Here is a 16,015-nt window from a genome sequence, read left to right on the forward strand (position 1 = left end):
CGACTCTCTCCAGCTTTCCATCATCACCCCTAAATTCTTACATTTATTATATTCCTAATACGAATCACCTCCAAATTACTCTCATCCAGAAAACCCATATTCCTATATATCAATGTCTCCATCTTTTCAATTTCTTCCTCTCCCCATGACCCCAAACTTCCATCCCATTCTCCCTCATAATCACCCCCCCCACATCTCCAGCTACATGTCTGCCAGAGACGCTGTCACCCCAAGATTTAGTCATCCCTCCTTGTCACATACCTCACTGCCCTCGGAGCCCCCGTGTAGCTCCATTTTCCCAACGTAACCCCATTAGACCAATCTCTGCCACACACCCACGACCTCCCACTTCCCCTCTGCCACAGACCCCTTGGTCCCCAAACTTCTCCAGTCTCCCCTTATCGGCCCTGACAACCAACAGCCCCTCCCACCCAGTCGTCTGGTTCCCCACATTCAGCCTCGGCGAACCCCTCCCCGCGCCCCAGCCCCCTGGGCCGGCCTCGGCCAACTCGCACAGCGCCTCCCCCTCTCCGGATCCCCCTCTCTCCCCCCTCGCAGCTTGCCTCGCGCTCCCTCCCTCGCGTCTCCCTCCTGGCCCCTCTCTCCTCCGTTCCTCCGCGCTCCCTCCTTCTCCCTCTTCCTCCCTTCTCCCATCCCCCTCTCCCAAGCTCCCTCCCTTCGCCGTCCGCTTTCCTGTGCGAGTCGCCGGACGCGCCGCCCAGCCCGCCCGCAGCCCCGCGTCGGGCCGGGGCCTCGGGCCGGGACCCATTTAGGGGGGACCGCTGGCCTCGAGGAGGGGCTAGGAGGGGGCGAGGGGGACGAACGCCTGGGAAGGGGCGGGGGCCGCGGGCGGAGGCCGCCTAGGGGGCCGGGGATCGCGCGAGTGCGGGCTGCGCGGGGCGGGCGCGGGCGGCGGGCGGGAGGCGGCGGGTCAGAGCAGCTCGGAGCGCCGGCCGGGCCGCGGGGGCGAGCGGCGCGGCGGGGGCGGGCGGCGCGGCCCGGGCATTCCGGGCGGCCGGGGGGAGGTGGCGGGCCTGGGGAGGGGCTGAACGAGAGCGGGGATCGGGGTCTGCTCCGGGGGCAGGCGGGCGATCGGGGCCAGGTGGGTGAAAAGGGGGGATGGGGGCCGCCCTCCGGGGGGGTCGGGCCCGGCGCCGCCGCCGTCGCGGCGGCGACTGAAGCCGGGAAGAGGAGAGGGGGGCGGGGGAGCGGCCGCCGCCGCCCCCCGGAGGCGCCGGAGCCCCGGATCCCGTTCGGAGCCAGCCAGCCGTCCCGAGCTACGACCAGGTAAGATCTGCTGCCACCCGGGCCTCGGGCCCGCCCGGGTTCTGGCCCGCGGCTCCCCACCCCCACCCCTCCCAGTTTCCCCCTCCCGCCGCCGCCGCCGCCGCCGCCGCCGCCTCCATTTGTTATTTTCCCGATCCGGTACCCCCACTGCGGGCTCTGCCCGGCCTGAGGCCGGGGGACTCAGGGGGGTGGGGCCGGCCCCCAAGGAGGGATGGGGGCCAGGGCACCCGGAGGATCGGGTGGATGGAGGGAGGTGGGAGGGTCTCAGGAGGAGGGCTGATGGGGCAGCGAGGGTAGCCAGGACCCCGGGACCAAAAGAGGAGCACCGAGGTGGAGGGTGGCTAGAGGAAAAAGGGGGATGCAGGCGAGGGGGCTTCGGGCGAAGGCAAAAAGGGACTGGAGATATGGCAGCGAGGTGGGGCATTAGGGCTCCAGGAAAAGGCCCAAAACCCGGGTTTCAGAACTCAGGGTTGGGGGTGCTAGGTGTAGAAGGGAAGTAGGAAATGGGGAAGGGGTGTGGTAGGTGGAAAGAGAAGGGTCGTAGCTGATGAAGGAGGAGAATGGAACCTGGGGAAACGGAGGCTCTGAAGGGACCAAGGAGAGGTCCACGTTTGAGAAGCAGAACCTGAGGTGTCACAGGGTTCAAGTGGGAAGTGGATGCCTTTGTGACTCTATTTTCTTTCCCGTACTTTAGGTCACCTCTGACCTTGTTTTTCCAGACCCCAGCATGGTTCCTTCTTGGAGAGGGACACACTGGGGCCCAGTGCTCTGGTCCCCCTAAAACTATGGGGAGGAAGATGGGAACACTGAAGGGAGAGTTAGGGAGAAAGGGTTTCTGAGAGGGTGGAAAAGGAGAGAATTGGATGGTCTTATATGCACTCCACGCAAGTTGTGACCTCCACCCTCAAGTCCCCAGAGCACCCACAGCCCCTCTAGCTGGGGTTTCTGAAGGGGGAGGTATCTTCATTTTTGTTTTGAGCTCAAAGATTTCTCTTTGTGCATGGGCTTATTTCTACTAGGGTAGGTACTCTTCTTAAGCTCCCTTCCCTGAGGGTGCTCCTGGAGGGTAGGAGTTGCTTTGGCAACTGGAGGGGGAGTGGCTGGCAGATGGACTCCTGGGATAGACTCTTGAGGGGCAGGTTCTACCATTTTGTTGCCATAGCAACGATCCAGTGGGATGTCCTATAGGTGGGGGTTCAGAATCTTGATTGGACCTCAGCCTTTGGCTATGTTCTTGGTACTCTTGGCTGGGTTCTGGAAGGTGTTTCTGGTGCTGCTGGTGAATAGGAGGTTCCCAAGGGGGTCCTCCGCCTTCCGGCAAGCAGTTTGTTGGAACAGGTAGACATGTTACTTGCCGGTCATAGACGTCGCTCCAAGTTCCTCCCCTTAGGCATGGTGGGAAGCTGGAAAAGCTTCTGTTCAAGTTACACCAGGTTTTGGTAGTTCTTTCTGGCTTCTGCCTCCCTTATTATTAGGGACTTCTTGTATATAGTATACAGTTGTTTGCTTCTTTGCACTGATATTCTTCTGTTTTCTTAAACTTGAGTTTCCCTTCCCAAGTCTCCCTTTTTCTCTTTCCCAGACTATCACGACAGTGACCCCTTCCATCCACTAACCTTTGACCTTCTGCTTCTCTGACCTTGTGGGAGTGGCTGGGCTCTCCAAGCTCATCTCATTTGAGGGTGGCCCAGGCCAGAGGGCTGTGCAACAGCCTGGTGCAGTGGAAATACTCTGAACAGGAGCCAACATACCTGGGTCGGGTACTGGTTGTACCTCTAACTGTGGCCTTGGGCCAGTCACTTCTCTGAGCCTTGGCTTCATTGTAAGATGAAGGGGTTATAGATAAGATGATCTCTGAGGCCCCTCTGACCTCCCCTGGTTCTAAGAAGGCTTAGACTAATGCATGCAGACTTATCTGCTGGTCTGGGCCGCATTGTTATCTAGGAGTCACTTTGGACTGGTTTGTTAGTCTGGCAGGTCTGGAATGATGATGGGGGCTGGGCCAGTGATCCTGAAATTCACCCTGCAAGCCTTTCCCAGAAAGCCTTATGCCTTGATCGTGTATTCCCTCTGACATCCTTCTCGTATTTCTCCCTTATTCTCCTATTCTTAGAGACTCTTTCCCTATTTCTCACTTTTGCATCTCCCCAATCTGGTCTTTATCCTTCTTCTTTTGCAGTAAGGCCATGAAAGGGAATGTGTGTAGTGTGTTGCAGAAACACAGTAGGTGCTTTATAAATATTAGTTCCAGTGACTGGCTCCTAGGGCTAGATGGAGTATAGTTCACCTTGTTGATGCTGAAGCATGCTCCGAGTTCAGAAGCATATATATGGCCCAACCCTAATTCCTCTCCCCTTGCCACTCCTTTCCCCCGAGATTACCTATGCTTTTATGACTGCTTTTCTCCTTCAAAGCTACTCACTGCTAATTTTATCAGATTTCAGCTGTTTAAAACAGTTGCAGTAGGGGGAGGGGCACACTGATTGCTGTGTTTTTCAGTTACATTCGTGCATTTCTCTGACCTTTTGGATCCCCTAGCTGTAATGGACTTGGTGAATGGGTTCTGGGATGGAAAGGAGAGATGGGCACCCTCCTCTAGAGGGGCTGGCAAAGACACACCAGCCACACATAGTAATCCTGGCTGTGCTTTGGTTAAGATTGTTTTCCTCTTTTGTTACAGCGGGTTTTGTTCTTTGGATTTTTGGAGGTTGACAATATTTAAAACTGATCTCCACAACAACTCAAAAATGTGGTAGTAGTTGTAGTTGAAGAAAAGTGGCTGGTTTACTGGACAGAGCATTAGTTCTAAGTTCAGAAGACCTGAAGCTCTGTCCCAGCTCTTTTATGATTCTAAGTAAATTATTATTAAGTTTCCTGGAAAGGTTAGGTTCAACCCCTCTCTGCCCCCTACCCCCCCCCCCTTGCCGGTCTCAGTAGTTAGGGTTCAGTGGAAGTGAATAATTAGGGTTCAGTGGAGGTGAAGGAGAAGTAATTACTCTGTATTCCTGGGGAAAAATATGCAGTATACTGTGATAATACCATTTACCTAGCCAGGCCTTGTAACTCAGAATAGTTGGGTAAGTTTACCCCATTCCCACCAAAATCGGGCAACATTTTATTCGAAAAGACCTACTGAAGTTAGTCAATAGGCCAGGAACAAGAACGGAACAGAGCACGCATATATACGTGACATCAGTGGGAGATACAGAAAGGAAGAAAACAGTGAGAAGATACCATTTTTGCTTCCAAAAGATCTTATGGTCCAGTAATACGGAGACCTGACCCTTAGCAAGAAATACCAACAAGTACAAAGGAAAATAGCTGACTATAGATATAGGTACAGAGATAGATAGGCCGTGAGGAGGTATGTGTCCCTGTCTAAACCAAGTGGGAATACAGGTTTACCAGTCTGTAAATTTGTATTAAGTGCTCACTGATTTTCACTGCTTTGGTTGGTAAAATGAAAGTCCTGACTTTCTAGCCTTGGGGAACCCAGGCACTAGAAGTGGGTGGGGGAAGGTCTCCATGAGACTCTCAGAAATAAGTTCGGCACTTTGGGGGTACCTAGGTTTGGGCTTGGGATTGGTAGGACTGTGTGCATTTGTGTTATAGAATGGGGCATTCTTCTCCCACCTACTCTGATGTGAAAAGATTCTTTTCATATCTCTGGGACTGATCTAGGCCTTCTGAGAACTCACCCCACCAACTTCTGACGAGAGTATAGCAAAGTCTAAAAGAAATAGCATGGGCTTTGAAGTCAGGGAGATGTAGGCCCGATTCCGGTGCTGTCACTGGTTTCTGTGTATTCATCACACGAAGTTGGGCAAGTCACAGTCTCAATCTTTGAGCCTCAGTTTCCTCCTCTGTATAATGGAAATAAGAATACCTACTTTGCAGGGTTAGGTTGTAAATATTAAATGAAACTGCATGTAAGGGCATGACATAAAGACAGCACTCAATAAATTCATACCTCAGCTACATTTCTTTATGCTCCCTGGGAAGGCTCTGTGGAACTCGTGTACCCACAGATACTTTCCAGGTATCAGGAAGGGTAGAATAATGTGAGTGCATGGGTAGGGTACCTCTGAGTTTTCTGCCTTCTCCAGAGTTGAAAGAGATGATGTGAGCAGAGTCTCTTTCATGTGTAGATAGCTGAGGTAGCCCGTGGGGCGAGCCAGCAGTGTCTTATGGGGGTTGTACCTCTTAGCCCAAAGGCTTAGGGTTGGGCCACTTACTCAAGGCCCTTGATAAGCACAACAGTATCGCCTTCAGACTCTGTTCCCCAATTTGGAGACTCTGATGGTTTTTTTTTTTTTTTTTTTTCCAACGTTTATTTATTTTTGGGACAGAGAGAGACAGAGCATGAACGGGGGAGGGGCAGAGAGAGAGGGAGACACAGAATCGGAAACAGGGTCCAGGCTCCGAGCCATCAGCCCAGAGCCTGATGTGGGGCTCGAACTCACGGACCGCGAGATCGTGACCTGGCTGAAGTCGGACGCTCAACCGACTGCGCCACTCAGGCGCCCCTCTGATGGTTTTTTCTAACAGGCTTCACTGAAAACAAATCCTGCAAGTTCCAGGGGCCTATACTGGAAACTTGGGAGATCCTGCTTCCCGCTTCCCAGGCCACAGCTGTGGGGAACTTGGGGTGAAGCAGAGAAGTTTCTGTATTCAGCTGCCCAGGCAGAGGAGAATGGGGTCTCCACAGCCTGAAGAATGAAGACACGACAGAATAAAGACTCAGTGAGTAATAGCTAAAATAAGAGCCACAAAGGGGCAGATGAGGGGCAGAGAAACTGGGGTGGGGTGGGGAGCGGTGAGGGCCTGGAGAGAAAGAATAGAAATAAGGCACGCCATGAAGTTAGGTGCTAGGTAAAAACAAAACAAAACAAACAAAAAAAAACGAACCAAAAACCTACATTGTCTGCTTCCTTCCTTTTCCCTCAGATGTCAATGAGGAGTGGACGGAAGAAAGAGGCCCCTGGGCCCCGGGAAGAGCTGAGATCGAGGGGCCGGGCCTCCCCTGGAGGGGTCAGCACGTCCAGCAGTGACGGCAAAGCCGAAAAGTCTAGGCAGACAGCCAAGGTATTCTGTCCTCAGGTCCTCCCACAGGATGCCCAGGCACTGGGGCTGACGGTGTATGTGTGTGTGTTGTGGGGGAACTTCCTGTCTGGCAGAGAGTAACTGTGGAGGCTCGGGAGGTAGGAGAAAGGAATTTTCTTTCTCTCTAACAGAAGGCCCGCGTAGAGGAAGCCTCCACCCCAAAGGTCAGCAAGCAGGGCCGGAGTGAGGAGATCTCAGAAAGTGAAAGTGAGGAGACTAATGCACCAAAAAAGACCAAAACCGAGGTGGGTGACCCTTGCAGCCATCCTCACCCATTTTCTGACCATGCTTTCCCAAAAACTTCCCTTCACGATTGCTACTTTAATCTTGCCTGGGACATGAGAGAAAAGTCATATCCTAGGGCTTATTAAAGGAGTCCTGTCTATAGTGTGTCAGGTGGGTTTTTAGGGCTTTAGCCAGACCACTAGATGACCAGGCAGGGCCAAAGGGCCTGGAAGAGTGTGAGGGATTCTAGCCTCTCCTTTTCCAGGTCCTGATTTTCATGAGGGGGCTGGAGAGGAGGTTAAAGGTGAGAGGTCTTAGTGGAAGGAATAACTCATAAGGAAAATGCATAAGGAGTGGTCTTCTTAAAAAGCACGGGTTTCTGGCATGTGTAGTTAAGGGGGTGAAGGAGATGAGAGGAGGGCGGATATGAGCTGGTGGAAGACAAGGATTTGGGTGTAGCTGGGGACAGCGAGATGGTGCTTGAGACGGACACTTGAGGAAAGAATGGAGTTTTACAAGGAGGGGAACAAGAGTGGCTGCTAGGGTGGAGCTGAGAATGTGGGGAGAGTGGAGGAATCCCCACGTGGCAGGGACGGGGGCTGGAGCCAGAGTTCATCACGTCGTACAGTGGTTGCTGGGAGGGGGATGTGGTTTTGTGCAAGGGAGGCCCCAAATCTCGGGGAAGCGAGGGAAAAGAAAAGGGAAAAAAAAATGGTCCTCCTTTTTCTACAGCAGGAGCTCCCTCGGCCACAGTCTCCCTCCGATCTGGATAGTTTAGATGGGCGAAGCCTCAACGATGATGGCAGCAGTGACCCTAGGGATATTGACCAGGATAACCGAAGCACGTCCCCCAGCATCTACAGCCCTGGAAGCGTGGAGAATGACTCCGACTCATCTTCTGGCCTGTCCCAGGGCCCAGCCCGCCCCTACCACCCCCCTCCACTCTTTCCTCCCTCTCCTCCACCGCCAGACAGCACCCCCCGACAGCCAGAGCCTGGCTTCGAACCCCATCCTTCTGTGACACCCGCTGGATATCATGCTCCCATGGAGCCCCCTCCATCTCGAATGTTCCAGGCTCCTCCTGGGGCCCCTCCCCCTCACCCACAGCTCTACCCGGGGGGCACTGGTGGAGGAGTTTTGTCTGGACCCCCAATGGGTCCCAAGGGAGGAGGGGCTGCCTCTTCAGTGGGGGCTCCTAGTGGGGGTAAACAGCACCCTCCACCCACCACCCCCATTTCAATATCAAGCTCTGGGGCTGGTGGTGCTCCCCCAACAAAGCCACCTAACACTCCAGTGGGTGGTGGAAACCTACCCTCTGCTCCACCACCAGCCACCTTCCCCCATGTGACACCAAACCTGCCTCCCCCACCTGCTCTGAGACCCCTTAACAATGCATCAGCCTCTCCTCCTGGCCTGGGGGCCCAGCCACTACCTGGGCATCTGCCCTCTCCCCATGCCATGGGGCAGGGTATGGGTGGACTTCCTCCTGGCCCAGAGAAGGGCCCCACTCTTGCTCCCTCACCCCATCCTCTGCCCCCTGCTTCCTCCTCTTCTGCCCCAGCCCCGCCAATGAGGTATCCATACTCGTCTGCAGGTAGCAGCTCTGCAGCAGCCTCCTCTTCCAGTTCTTCCTCTTCCTCTGCCTCCCAGTACCCAGCTTCCCAGGCATTGCCCAGTTATCCCCACTCCTTCCCTCCCCCAACAAGCCTGTCTGTCTCCAATCAGCCACCCAAATACACTCAGCCTTCCCTTCCATCCCAGGCTGTATGGAGCCAGGGTCCCCCCCCACCTCCTCCCTATGGCCGTCTCTTAGCCAACAGCAATGCCCACCCAGGCCCCTTCCCTCCTTCCACTGGAGGCCAGTCCACAGGCCACCCACCAGCCCCAACACATCACCATCACCACCAGCAACAACAGCAGCAACAGCAGCAGCAGCAGCAGCAGCAACAGCAGCAACAGCAGCAACAGCAACATCATGGGAGCTCTGGGCCCCCTCCACCTGGAGCATATCCCCATTCCCTGGAGAGCAGTAGCTCCCACCATTCCCACCCTTATGCCATGTCGCCCTCCCTGGGGTCTCTGAGGCCCTACCCACCAGGGCCAGCACACCTGCCCCCACCTCACAGCCAGGTGTCCTACAGCCAAGCGGGCCCCAATGGCCCCCCACCCTCTTCCTCTTCCAACTCCTCTTCTTCCTCTCAAGGATCCTACCCATGTTCACACCCCTCCCCTTCCCAGGGCCCCCAAGGAGCGCCCTATCCCTTCCCACCGGTGCCTCCGGTCACCACCTCTTCGGCTACGCTTTCCACGGTCATTGCCACAGTGGCTTCCTCGCCAGCGGGCTACAAAACAGCTTCCCCACCTGGGCCCCCGCCGTATGGAAAGAGAGCCCCGTCCCCAGGGGCCTACAAGACAGCCACCCCACCGGGATACAAGCCGGGGTCGCCTCCCTCCTTCCGAACAGGGACCCCACCCGGCTACCGAGGCGCCTCGCCGCCCGCGGGCCCAGGGACCTTCAAGCCAGGCTCGCCCACTGTGGGGCCAGGGCCTCTGCCACCTGCCGGGCCCTCAGGCCTGTCCTCCCTGCCACCACCACCTGCGGCCCCTGCCTCGGGGCCGCCCCTGAACGCCACGCAGATCAAGCAAGAGCCGGCTGAAGAGTATGAGACCCCCGAGAGCCCGGCGCCCCCGGCCCGCAGCCCCTCGCCCCCTCCCAAGGTGGTAGACGTGCCCAGCCATGCCAGCCAGTCAGCCAGGTGAGCCGCCAGGGTGGGGTAAGTTTGGGCCTGGAACGGGGAACGACGAAGGGGCAATGGAGAGACCGGCAGAGGCGACAAGAGGGGAGCCTTGACGTTCGTGTGGTGCCTTTTAGAGTACTCGGGGGCCTCGCCTCCCTCACCGCCTGCGCGGGCTGGTTTGGGGGCAGGGTCACCGCGGGGTCGCTCGGGCAGCTCGCAGGGGCTAAGCGCGCGCTGCCCTCGCGCCCGCCAGGTTCAACAAACACCTGGACCGCGGCTTTAACTCGTGCGCGCGCAGCGACCTGTACTTCGTGCCGCTGGAGGGCTCCAAGCTGGCCAAGAAGCGGGCCGACCTGGTTGAGAAGGTGCGGCGCGAGGCCGAGCAGCGCGCGCGCGAAGAAAAGGAGCGCGAGCGCGAGCGGGAACGCGAGAAGGAGCGGGAACGCGAGAAGGAGCGCGAGCTGGAACGCAGCGTGGTGCGTCACCACATGCGCCGTCCGCCTTCTGGCCTTCCTCTGCGCCGCGCGGGGGGGGTGGGGTGGGGTGGGGGTGGGGGTGGGGCGTGGAGGGCAGGGGGCAGGGGGTGGGGGCCGGGGAAGTCATTGCGCCCCCTGTCGGACAGGAGGAAGCACGGCAGCCCAGGAAATAGAGACCCAGGGATTCCAGCGGGAGGAATCCTTCCTTGCATCCTCCCTTGGGTGGGGGAGGCAAATTCAGATCAGAGTACCTGTGGATGGTAGGGAGAGCCAATATTCAGGAGAAGGTTTAGGGAAATTCCTACTAGGGTGAGTTCCAGTAAGGTGACGCATTTTGGCCTTCAGCTGCCGAGACAATTGAGCAGCTCTGGATCAGCCACATTTTACCAGACCTGCCCTTTTGACTCTGCTTCTCCCTGTATCCCACAGAAGTTGGCTCAGGAGGGCCGGGCTCCAGTGGAGTGCCCATCTCTCGGCCCAGTGCCCCATCGCCCTCCATTTGAGCCGGGCAGTGCTGTGGCTACAGTGCCCCCCTACCTGGGTCCTGACACTCCAGCCCTGCGCACGCTCAGTGAATACGCCCGGCCCCACGTCATGTCTCCTGGCAATCGCAACCATCCATTCTACGTGCCCTTAGGGGCAGTGGACCCGGGGCTCCTGGGTTACAATGTCCCGGCCTTGTACAGCAGTGACCCAGCAGCCCGGGAGAGGGAGCGGGAAGCCCGTGAACGAGACCTCCGTGACCGCCTCAAGCCTGGCTTTGAGGTGAAGCCCAGTGAGCTGGAACCCCTACATGGGGTCCCTGGGCCGGGCCTGGATCCCTTCCCCCGACATGGGGGCCTGGCTCTGCAGCCTGGCCCACCCGGCCTGCACCCTTTCCCCTTTCATCCGAGCCTGGGGCCCCTGGAGAGAGAACGTCTAGCGCTGGCAGCTGGTCCAGCCCTGCGGCCTGACATGTCATACGCCGAGCGTCTGGCAGCCGAGAGGCAGCATGCAGAAAGGGTGGCAGCCCTGGGCAATGACCCGCTGGCCCGGCTGCAGATGCTCAATGTGACCCCCCATCACCACCAGCACTCCCACATCCACTCCCACCTGCACCTCCACCAGCAGGACGCCATCCATGCAGGTGAGACTCCTACTTCTTTGTCTTCATTGCGTTCTTGTCCCCTGGCAAGTAATTGGGTCTTCTGTTCCTCAGGCCAAGACTTTTCTCCTCTAGTCTGGCATGAGCCTCTCTCCCGGGATTGCTCCCCTGATCTTGGCCTCCCTGTCATCCCCCATCTCTTCATGCCCCCAGAGACTGTAATAACCCACACCCCGCCCCTCTTCACAGTCTAGCATCTCACCCACGATAGAGGAAACCTTTGAGGGAACGCCACCTTTCTACCCTCAGAACAGCCCCCTCCCCATACCTGGGTCCTTGCTCCTTTGAATTCAACTCTGTTATCATTTCTTGCCATCTTCTCTCCTCCCAGGTGGAGGTCTTTCATGTTTTTCCCCATCTCCAGGCCTCCTACCTTCCAGAAACAGCTCTATAGCTTTGACTGGGGTTATCATAGGTGCTAATGAGCTTTATTCACTATCCTTTTGCTGTATTTCCTTTTGTCCAGTACTTTGCCGGATTTAGCCTCACAGTCATAGTCCTTCCTGGCTCCCTTGCGCTTTCTCTCTCTTAGCCGCCTCTCTCTTCTGTCTTACTTCCCAAACTTCTATCCCTTCCTATCTCCTCTAAGCAGTCCACGTCTCTCCTTTTCCTGAGACCCCTCTGACAACTGCCGTCTCCTATTCTCTGCCATCCACCTGTCCCTACTCCAGTAAGGTCTTGTCCTGACCACCCACTAGGCCCTTAGTTCTTCCATTATGTCTCTGTTCCTCACTAGGTCTCCCTGTGTTGATTGTCCATCTCTTCCCAGGCTTGGATCCCTTCACCCAAATGCATGGTTTTCCCCAAACCTGCCTTCTGGTGACACCTTCCTCTTCTCTACCCTCTAGCCTCTGCCTCGGTGCACCCTCTCATTGACCCCCTGGCCTCAGGGTCTCACCTTACCCGGATCCCCTACCCAGCTGGGACCCTCCCCAACCCCCTTCTTCCTCACCCTCTGCACGAGAACGAAGTTCTTCGTCACCAGCTCTTTGGTAAGGATGGAGGTTGGGGGTGGGGAAGGTCGAACGAGAGAAGGGCAGAAAAGAGGAATCTGGGTGGTAGGATTAGCCTGTTTGGGCTTGGGGAGGGATGAGGAGGTAACCAGAGGAGCTGAGAACAGGAGAAGGAGGGCTGAGGCCCTGCCCAAGAGAGGCACAGGTTTTAGTGCCAGGCGGAAGTTTGGATCTTCTCCAGGACTGGCTTTTGCCTGTTTTAGCCTCAGTTTCCTCTGTCTGTAAGGTGGCCAGCTCTGTCCTGGCCCAGAGTAAGTACTCAGGACTCCAGCAGTCATGGGCCCCCCCGCCCTTCCTGCCCACAGCTGCTCCGTACCGGGACCTGCCAGCCTCCCTCTCTGCCCCGATGTCTGCAGCTCACCAGCTGCAGGCCATGCACGCGCAGTCGGCCGAGCTGCAGCGCCTGGCGCTGGAGCAGCAGCAGTGGCTGCACGCCCATCACCCGCTGCACAGTGTGCCGCTACCTGCCCAGGAGGACTACTACAGGTACCCTGGGACACCCCTGGGCCAGGGGTGAGGGGGTGTGACCTTAGCCAGCCCAGGATGGGGTGTGGGCAGCGCACTGCTGGCCTTTGGCCTCTGGGGGAGGGAGCCCCTCCTTCACAGTCCTCCTCTGTGAGAGGGGCCAGGTCGGGGTTGACCTCGGTGTCTCATGCCTCTGCTCTGCATCCCCTCTCCACCCAGTCACCTGAAGAAGGAAAGCGACAAGCCACTGTAGAACCTGCAATCAAGAGAGCACCCATGGCCCCTGCATTTGGACCTCGGAGGCCTCCCTCCCAGCCTGCCACCCACGGCTGAGGAGGGGTGCTGCTCATTTGCAGGGTTTCAGCAGCTGGGCAGAGGGAGGGAGGAAGGGACAGATGGAAGGCCAAGGCTCCTGTGGTATGCAGAGGTGGGGAGGTGGCCAGGGGTGGGGGTGGGGGGTGGGGGCAGAAAGCGCACAGTATCTTGGACCAGGTCCCTCTTTCTTGTCCCCCTGCTTTCTTCCTCCCCCATGCCCAACCCCCGGTGGCCACTGCCCCTCCCCCACCCCGTTGGTGTGATTATTTCATCTGTTAGATGTGGCTGTTTTGCGTAGCATCGTGTGCTGCCCCCGCCCCTCCCCAGTCCCCGTGCGCGCGTCCCTTCTGCGATGTATGCCCCTTGCCCTTCCCCGACATTAATAATTTATATATATAAATATCTATATGACGCTCTTTAAAAAACATCCCAACCAAAACCAAACAAAAACATCCTCACGACTCCCCAGGAAGATGGCTGTGACTGGTTCTTTGCGGGCTGTGGGGGCGGATTGGGGCGGTGGTGATGGGGGACTACGCAGTAGTGCCTGGAGAGAAGGCTGTGGAACCGAACACAAGTGGGTGTAGCGACCTCTGCAGAGTTGGAGAGGAGATCTCGGAAGAGCCAGGGGCCCTGGAGCCCTGGCTCCGCTGGAGGGGTACTATGGAGCTAGCCAGTCCCCTCTTGAGTCGCAAGGCTGGGAAGTCCAGATGCTGGAGGCCAAGGACAGGCCCGCCTCTGACAGGGTCAGGCCTAGGAAGCCACTCAGACTTTGGAGGCGTTTCTGCCACTGGCCCCACAGCTAGGAGCCGCCAGAGTCCAGAATCCTTTCCGTCGAATAGATTGGGAAACGGTTATGAAGCGGAGGTGCAGGGGCGGAGTTCCACTAGGTTAAAGCGATTCGAAGTCTGGATTCTTAAGTACTCCTTGGTTTGAGGAGGAAGTGGGTGACCATTTCAAACGTGTGGAAGAGAAGAGAAATTGGAGGGCGTTACTTTGGAGCGCACACCCCTGCACAAGGCCATTTTAGGCAAGCACGGGGACCGCCTCAGCACTCAGCGTTTATTGCAGCGAATCACATCGTTCTCAAAAACTGCAGGGGGTGTGACCAGCTTTCCCAGCCAATCAGCTTTGGGTTCATTTGCATAGGTCTGAATCAAATGTTCACAAACTCTAGAAATGGATGATATAAACAAGTTTCTTTTTCCCCTATCTTTCCTTCTGAAAGTTATAGTGTCCCTCGTTGATTATACAGCAATCAGAATTAGAAAACGCGACACTGAGCTCACCCTCACCAATAGTGGCGTTCATGGATATCCCATGTTCTCTCCAGGCCACTTCCTGTAGTGTTACAGCTCTTTTAGAATTTGTCTAGCAGGTTTTCCGGTTTTTACCGGAAGACCCCCTCCACAATACGTTTTAAACAACAGAGCGACTTCGGTTCTAGGAGTGATTTTCTCTTTTAGATATTTTTTTTTTCACCCGCCCCCCCCAACGGCATCGAGTCCAGTTGGGTCATCTCTCGTTTTAAGGCGTTTTGGCGTTTAGTATTGCGCTGCACCGCGAGGCTTCCGGCTGCCGCTGATGCTGCTTCCCTTCCACCCCCGTCAGTTTCGAGAGTCGCTCTAGCAGGCTGATCGTTTTTCCCGTGCATTTCCTTGGTTCGGCTGCACGTGCAGCTTTTGTTACCCTATGGCGTCCGCCTCGGCCCAACCTGCGGCCCTGAGTGCCGAGCAAGCCAAGGGTGAGAAGCATTCTAGCCACCGGGTGGGCTTCCTGTTGGCGAAGGGCGCGGGCGGAGGGTACGAAGCGAGAGGTGTAGTTGCGCCGCCGGGAAATGGGGGCACAGGATACCATCTTTCTCTCCCCCCAAAGGGGTCCTTGCCCCTAGAGCGAGGGAATCTAGGCCGAGTTTATCGGGTTACTATGGCTTCAGCCCACTAATTCCCTGCCCTCTTCCCTGCGCTTTCGGTTGGGTCCGCCGGCCATGCTCTGACGCCTACCCGGGGATGCATCTGCCGCACAGTGGTCCTGGCCGAGGTCATCCAGGCGTTCTCGGCCCCGGAGAACGCCGTGCGCATGGACGAGGCTCGGGACAACGCGTGCAACGACATGGGCAAAATGCTGCAATTCGTGCTGCCCGTGGCCACGCAGATTCAGCAGGAGGTTATCAAGGCCTATGGCTTCAGCTGCGACGGGGAAGGTGGGTCGGATGAGGGTCGGGGTGAGTGGGTCCGGGAGAGGGCGCTCGATCCATCGGGTCCCTGAGCCGTCCTCCCTCATCTTGCCACACGGAGGCAGCCACAATCTGACGAACAGTATTGGCGGGCAGAGCCAAGGGTCTCCTGTGAACTTGTGCCAGGCGAAGTCTTAAATGCTGTTTGCAGTTACCCGTAATTATACTGTTACCCCATTTTAAGATGAGGGAACAGACTCTAGCAGTAAACTAAGTGCCTGAGGTCACAGCAGAGCTGGACTGGAACCCCCTTCCGATAGCTCTAGTTGGATGTCTGCGTGACAGTGCACTTGTGCAGCCCCTCCAACGTGTTTCAGCTAGTCTCTTTTGGAGGGTTGGCTGGCTAATTTCCTTGATGAGATCATGGTGTTCCCCAAAGGTGCTTATTGATTCAGCCCAGTTGGCCCATGGCCCTCCTGTGTCCAGGTTATAGACTTGAGATCTTGTGGATGTTCATGCTTCAGGTTCTTGTGACTAAATTGCTAAAATGTTTCACCTGATCATGAGACACACACTGCTTTGGGATATTTCATTCAGTGCATCCCATCCAGTTGTGATGGGTATAGACCTGGAAATGGTTCACCCAAACGACACAGGGCAGAGGACTGCTTGTGTCTTATTTTGTAGACAGCTCCCTGACTAGAGGGGGAGCAACCAGTGACTCAGGCTCAAGCTGCCCCCTCCTGATGTCTGGGGCACACTTGTCCCCTGGGGGTGTGGGTTGACGCTCCACTTCCCCTTGCAGGTGTCCTTAAGTTTGCCCGCTTGGTCAAGTCTTATGAAGCCCAGGATCCCGAGATTGCCAGCTTGTCGGGCAAGCTGAAGGCGTTGTTCCTGCCACCCATGACATTGCCGCCCCACGGGCCTGCTCCCGGTGGCAGCGTGGCTGCCTCCTGAGGGTCGGCCCTCCCCTGGGACACTGCCCAGGAAGGGAAGACCTTGATGTTCCAGAGGATAATAAACATGCCTGTGACTTAGCCTCAGTGTCAGTCTTTTGTGACCCTGACAACCTC

General features: G+C 56.7%; 2 protein-coding genes and 1 non-coding gene across 5 annotated transcripts; all 3 read left to right on the forward strand.

Moving 5' to 3' along the window:
- The first annotated feature begins 591 nt into the window (after positions 1–591).
- ATN1 (atrophin 1) lies at positions 592–13,238 on the forward strand. 3 transcript variants are annotated; one of them, XM_043561871.1, is made up of 10 exons: positions 592–1,287; positions 5,836–6,030; positions 6,235–6,372; positions 6,522–6,635; positions 7,348–9,371; positions 9,607–9,829; positions 10,259–10,955; positions 11,822–11,965; positions 12,292–12,472; positions 12,671–13,238. In XM_043561871.1, exons 2-10 carry the CDS (start codon positions 6,004–6,006, stop codon positions 12,702–12,704), a joined length of 3,582 nt encoding a protein of 1,193 aa, XP_043417806.1. In that variant the 5' UTR covers positions 592–1,287; positions 5,836–6,003; the 3' UTR covers positions 12,705–13,238. The 3 variants fall into 3 exon arrangements, with proteins under 3 accessions (XP_043417806.1, XP_043417807.1, XP_043417808.1); XM_043561872.1 differs by having other exon boundaries at positions 7,351–9,371; XM_043561873.1 differs by lacking the exon at positions 6,522–6,635 and having other exon boundaries at positions 1,161–1,287.
- A 122-nt stretch (positions 13,239–13,360) lies between these two features.
- Positions 13,361–15,979, forward strand: CB4H12orf57 (chromosome B4 C12orf57 homolog). The gene is made up of 3 exons (XM_043561879.1): positions 13,361–14,510; positions 14,793–14,969; positions 15,748–15,979. The coding sequence occupies exons 1-3, from the start codon at positions 14,459–14,461 to the stop codon at positions 15,897–15,899; spliced, it is 381 nt and encodes a 126-aa protein (XP_043417814.1). The 5' UTR covers positions 13,361–14,458; the 3' UTR covers positions 15,900–15,979.
- On the forward strand, positions 14,111–14,172 carry LOC122474156. Its single transcript, XR_006294838.1, has one exon. It is a non-coding gene; the product is annotated as a U7 small nuclear RNA (small nuclear RNA).
- Positions 15,980–16,015: the final 36 nt, after the last annotated feature.

Source organism: Prionailurus bengalensis, chromosome B4 (assembly GCF_016509475.1).
Source record: "Prionailurus bengalensis isolate Pbe53 chromosome B4, Fcat_Pben_1.1_paternal_pri, whole genome shotgun sequence".
In the NCBI taxonomy this organism is placed as follows: domain Eukaryota; kingdom Metazoa; phylum Chordata; class Mammalia; order Carnivora; family Felidae; genus Prionailurus; species Prionailurus bengalensis.

What these genes read in the sequence shown, in the direction of transcription:
- CB4H12orf57 (XM_043561879.1), top strand. Translation starts at nt 14,459, where the DNA reads ATGGCGTCCGCCTCGGCCCAACCTGCGGCCCTGAGTGCCGAGCAAGCC. An exon ending in GAGTGCCGAGCAAGCCAAGG is followed by an intron (nt 14,511 to 14,792) that starts GTGAGAAGCATT and finishes TCTGCCGCACAG; the next exon opens with TGGTCCTGGCCGAGGTCATC. An exon ending in CTTCAGCTGCGACGGGGAAG is followed by an intron (nt 14,970 to 15,747) that starts GTGGGTCGGATG and finishes TTCCCCTTGCAG; the next exon opens with GTGTCCTTAAGTTTGCCCGC.
- ATN1 (XM_043561871.1), top strand. Translation starts at nt 6,004, where the DNA reads ATGAAGACACGACAGAATAAAGACTCA. An exon ending in CAAAAAAGACCAAAACCGAG is followed by an intron (nt 6,636 to 7,347) that starts GTGGGTGACCCT and finishes CTTTTTCTACAG; the next exon opens with CAGGAGCTCCCTCGGCCACA. An exon ending in GCAGGACGCCATCCATGCAG is followed by an intron (nt 10,956 to 11,821) that starts GTGAGACTCCTA and finishes TCTACCCTCTAG; the next exon opens with CCTCTGCCTCGGTGCACCCT.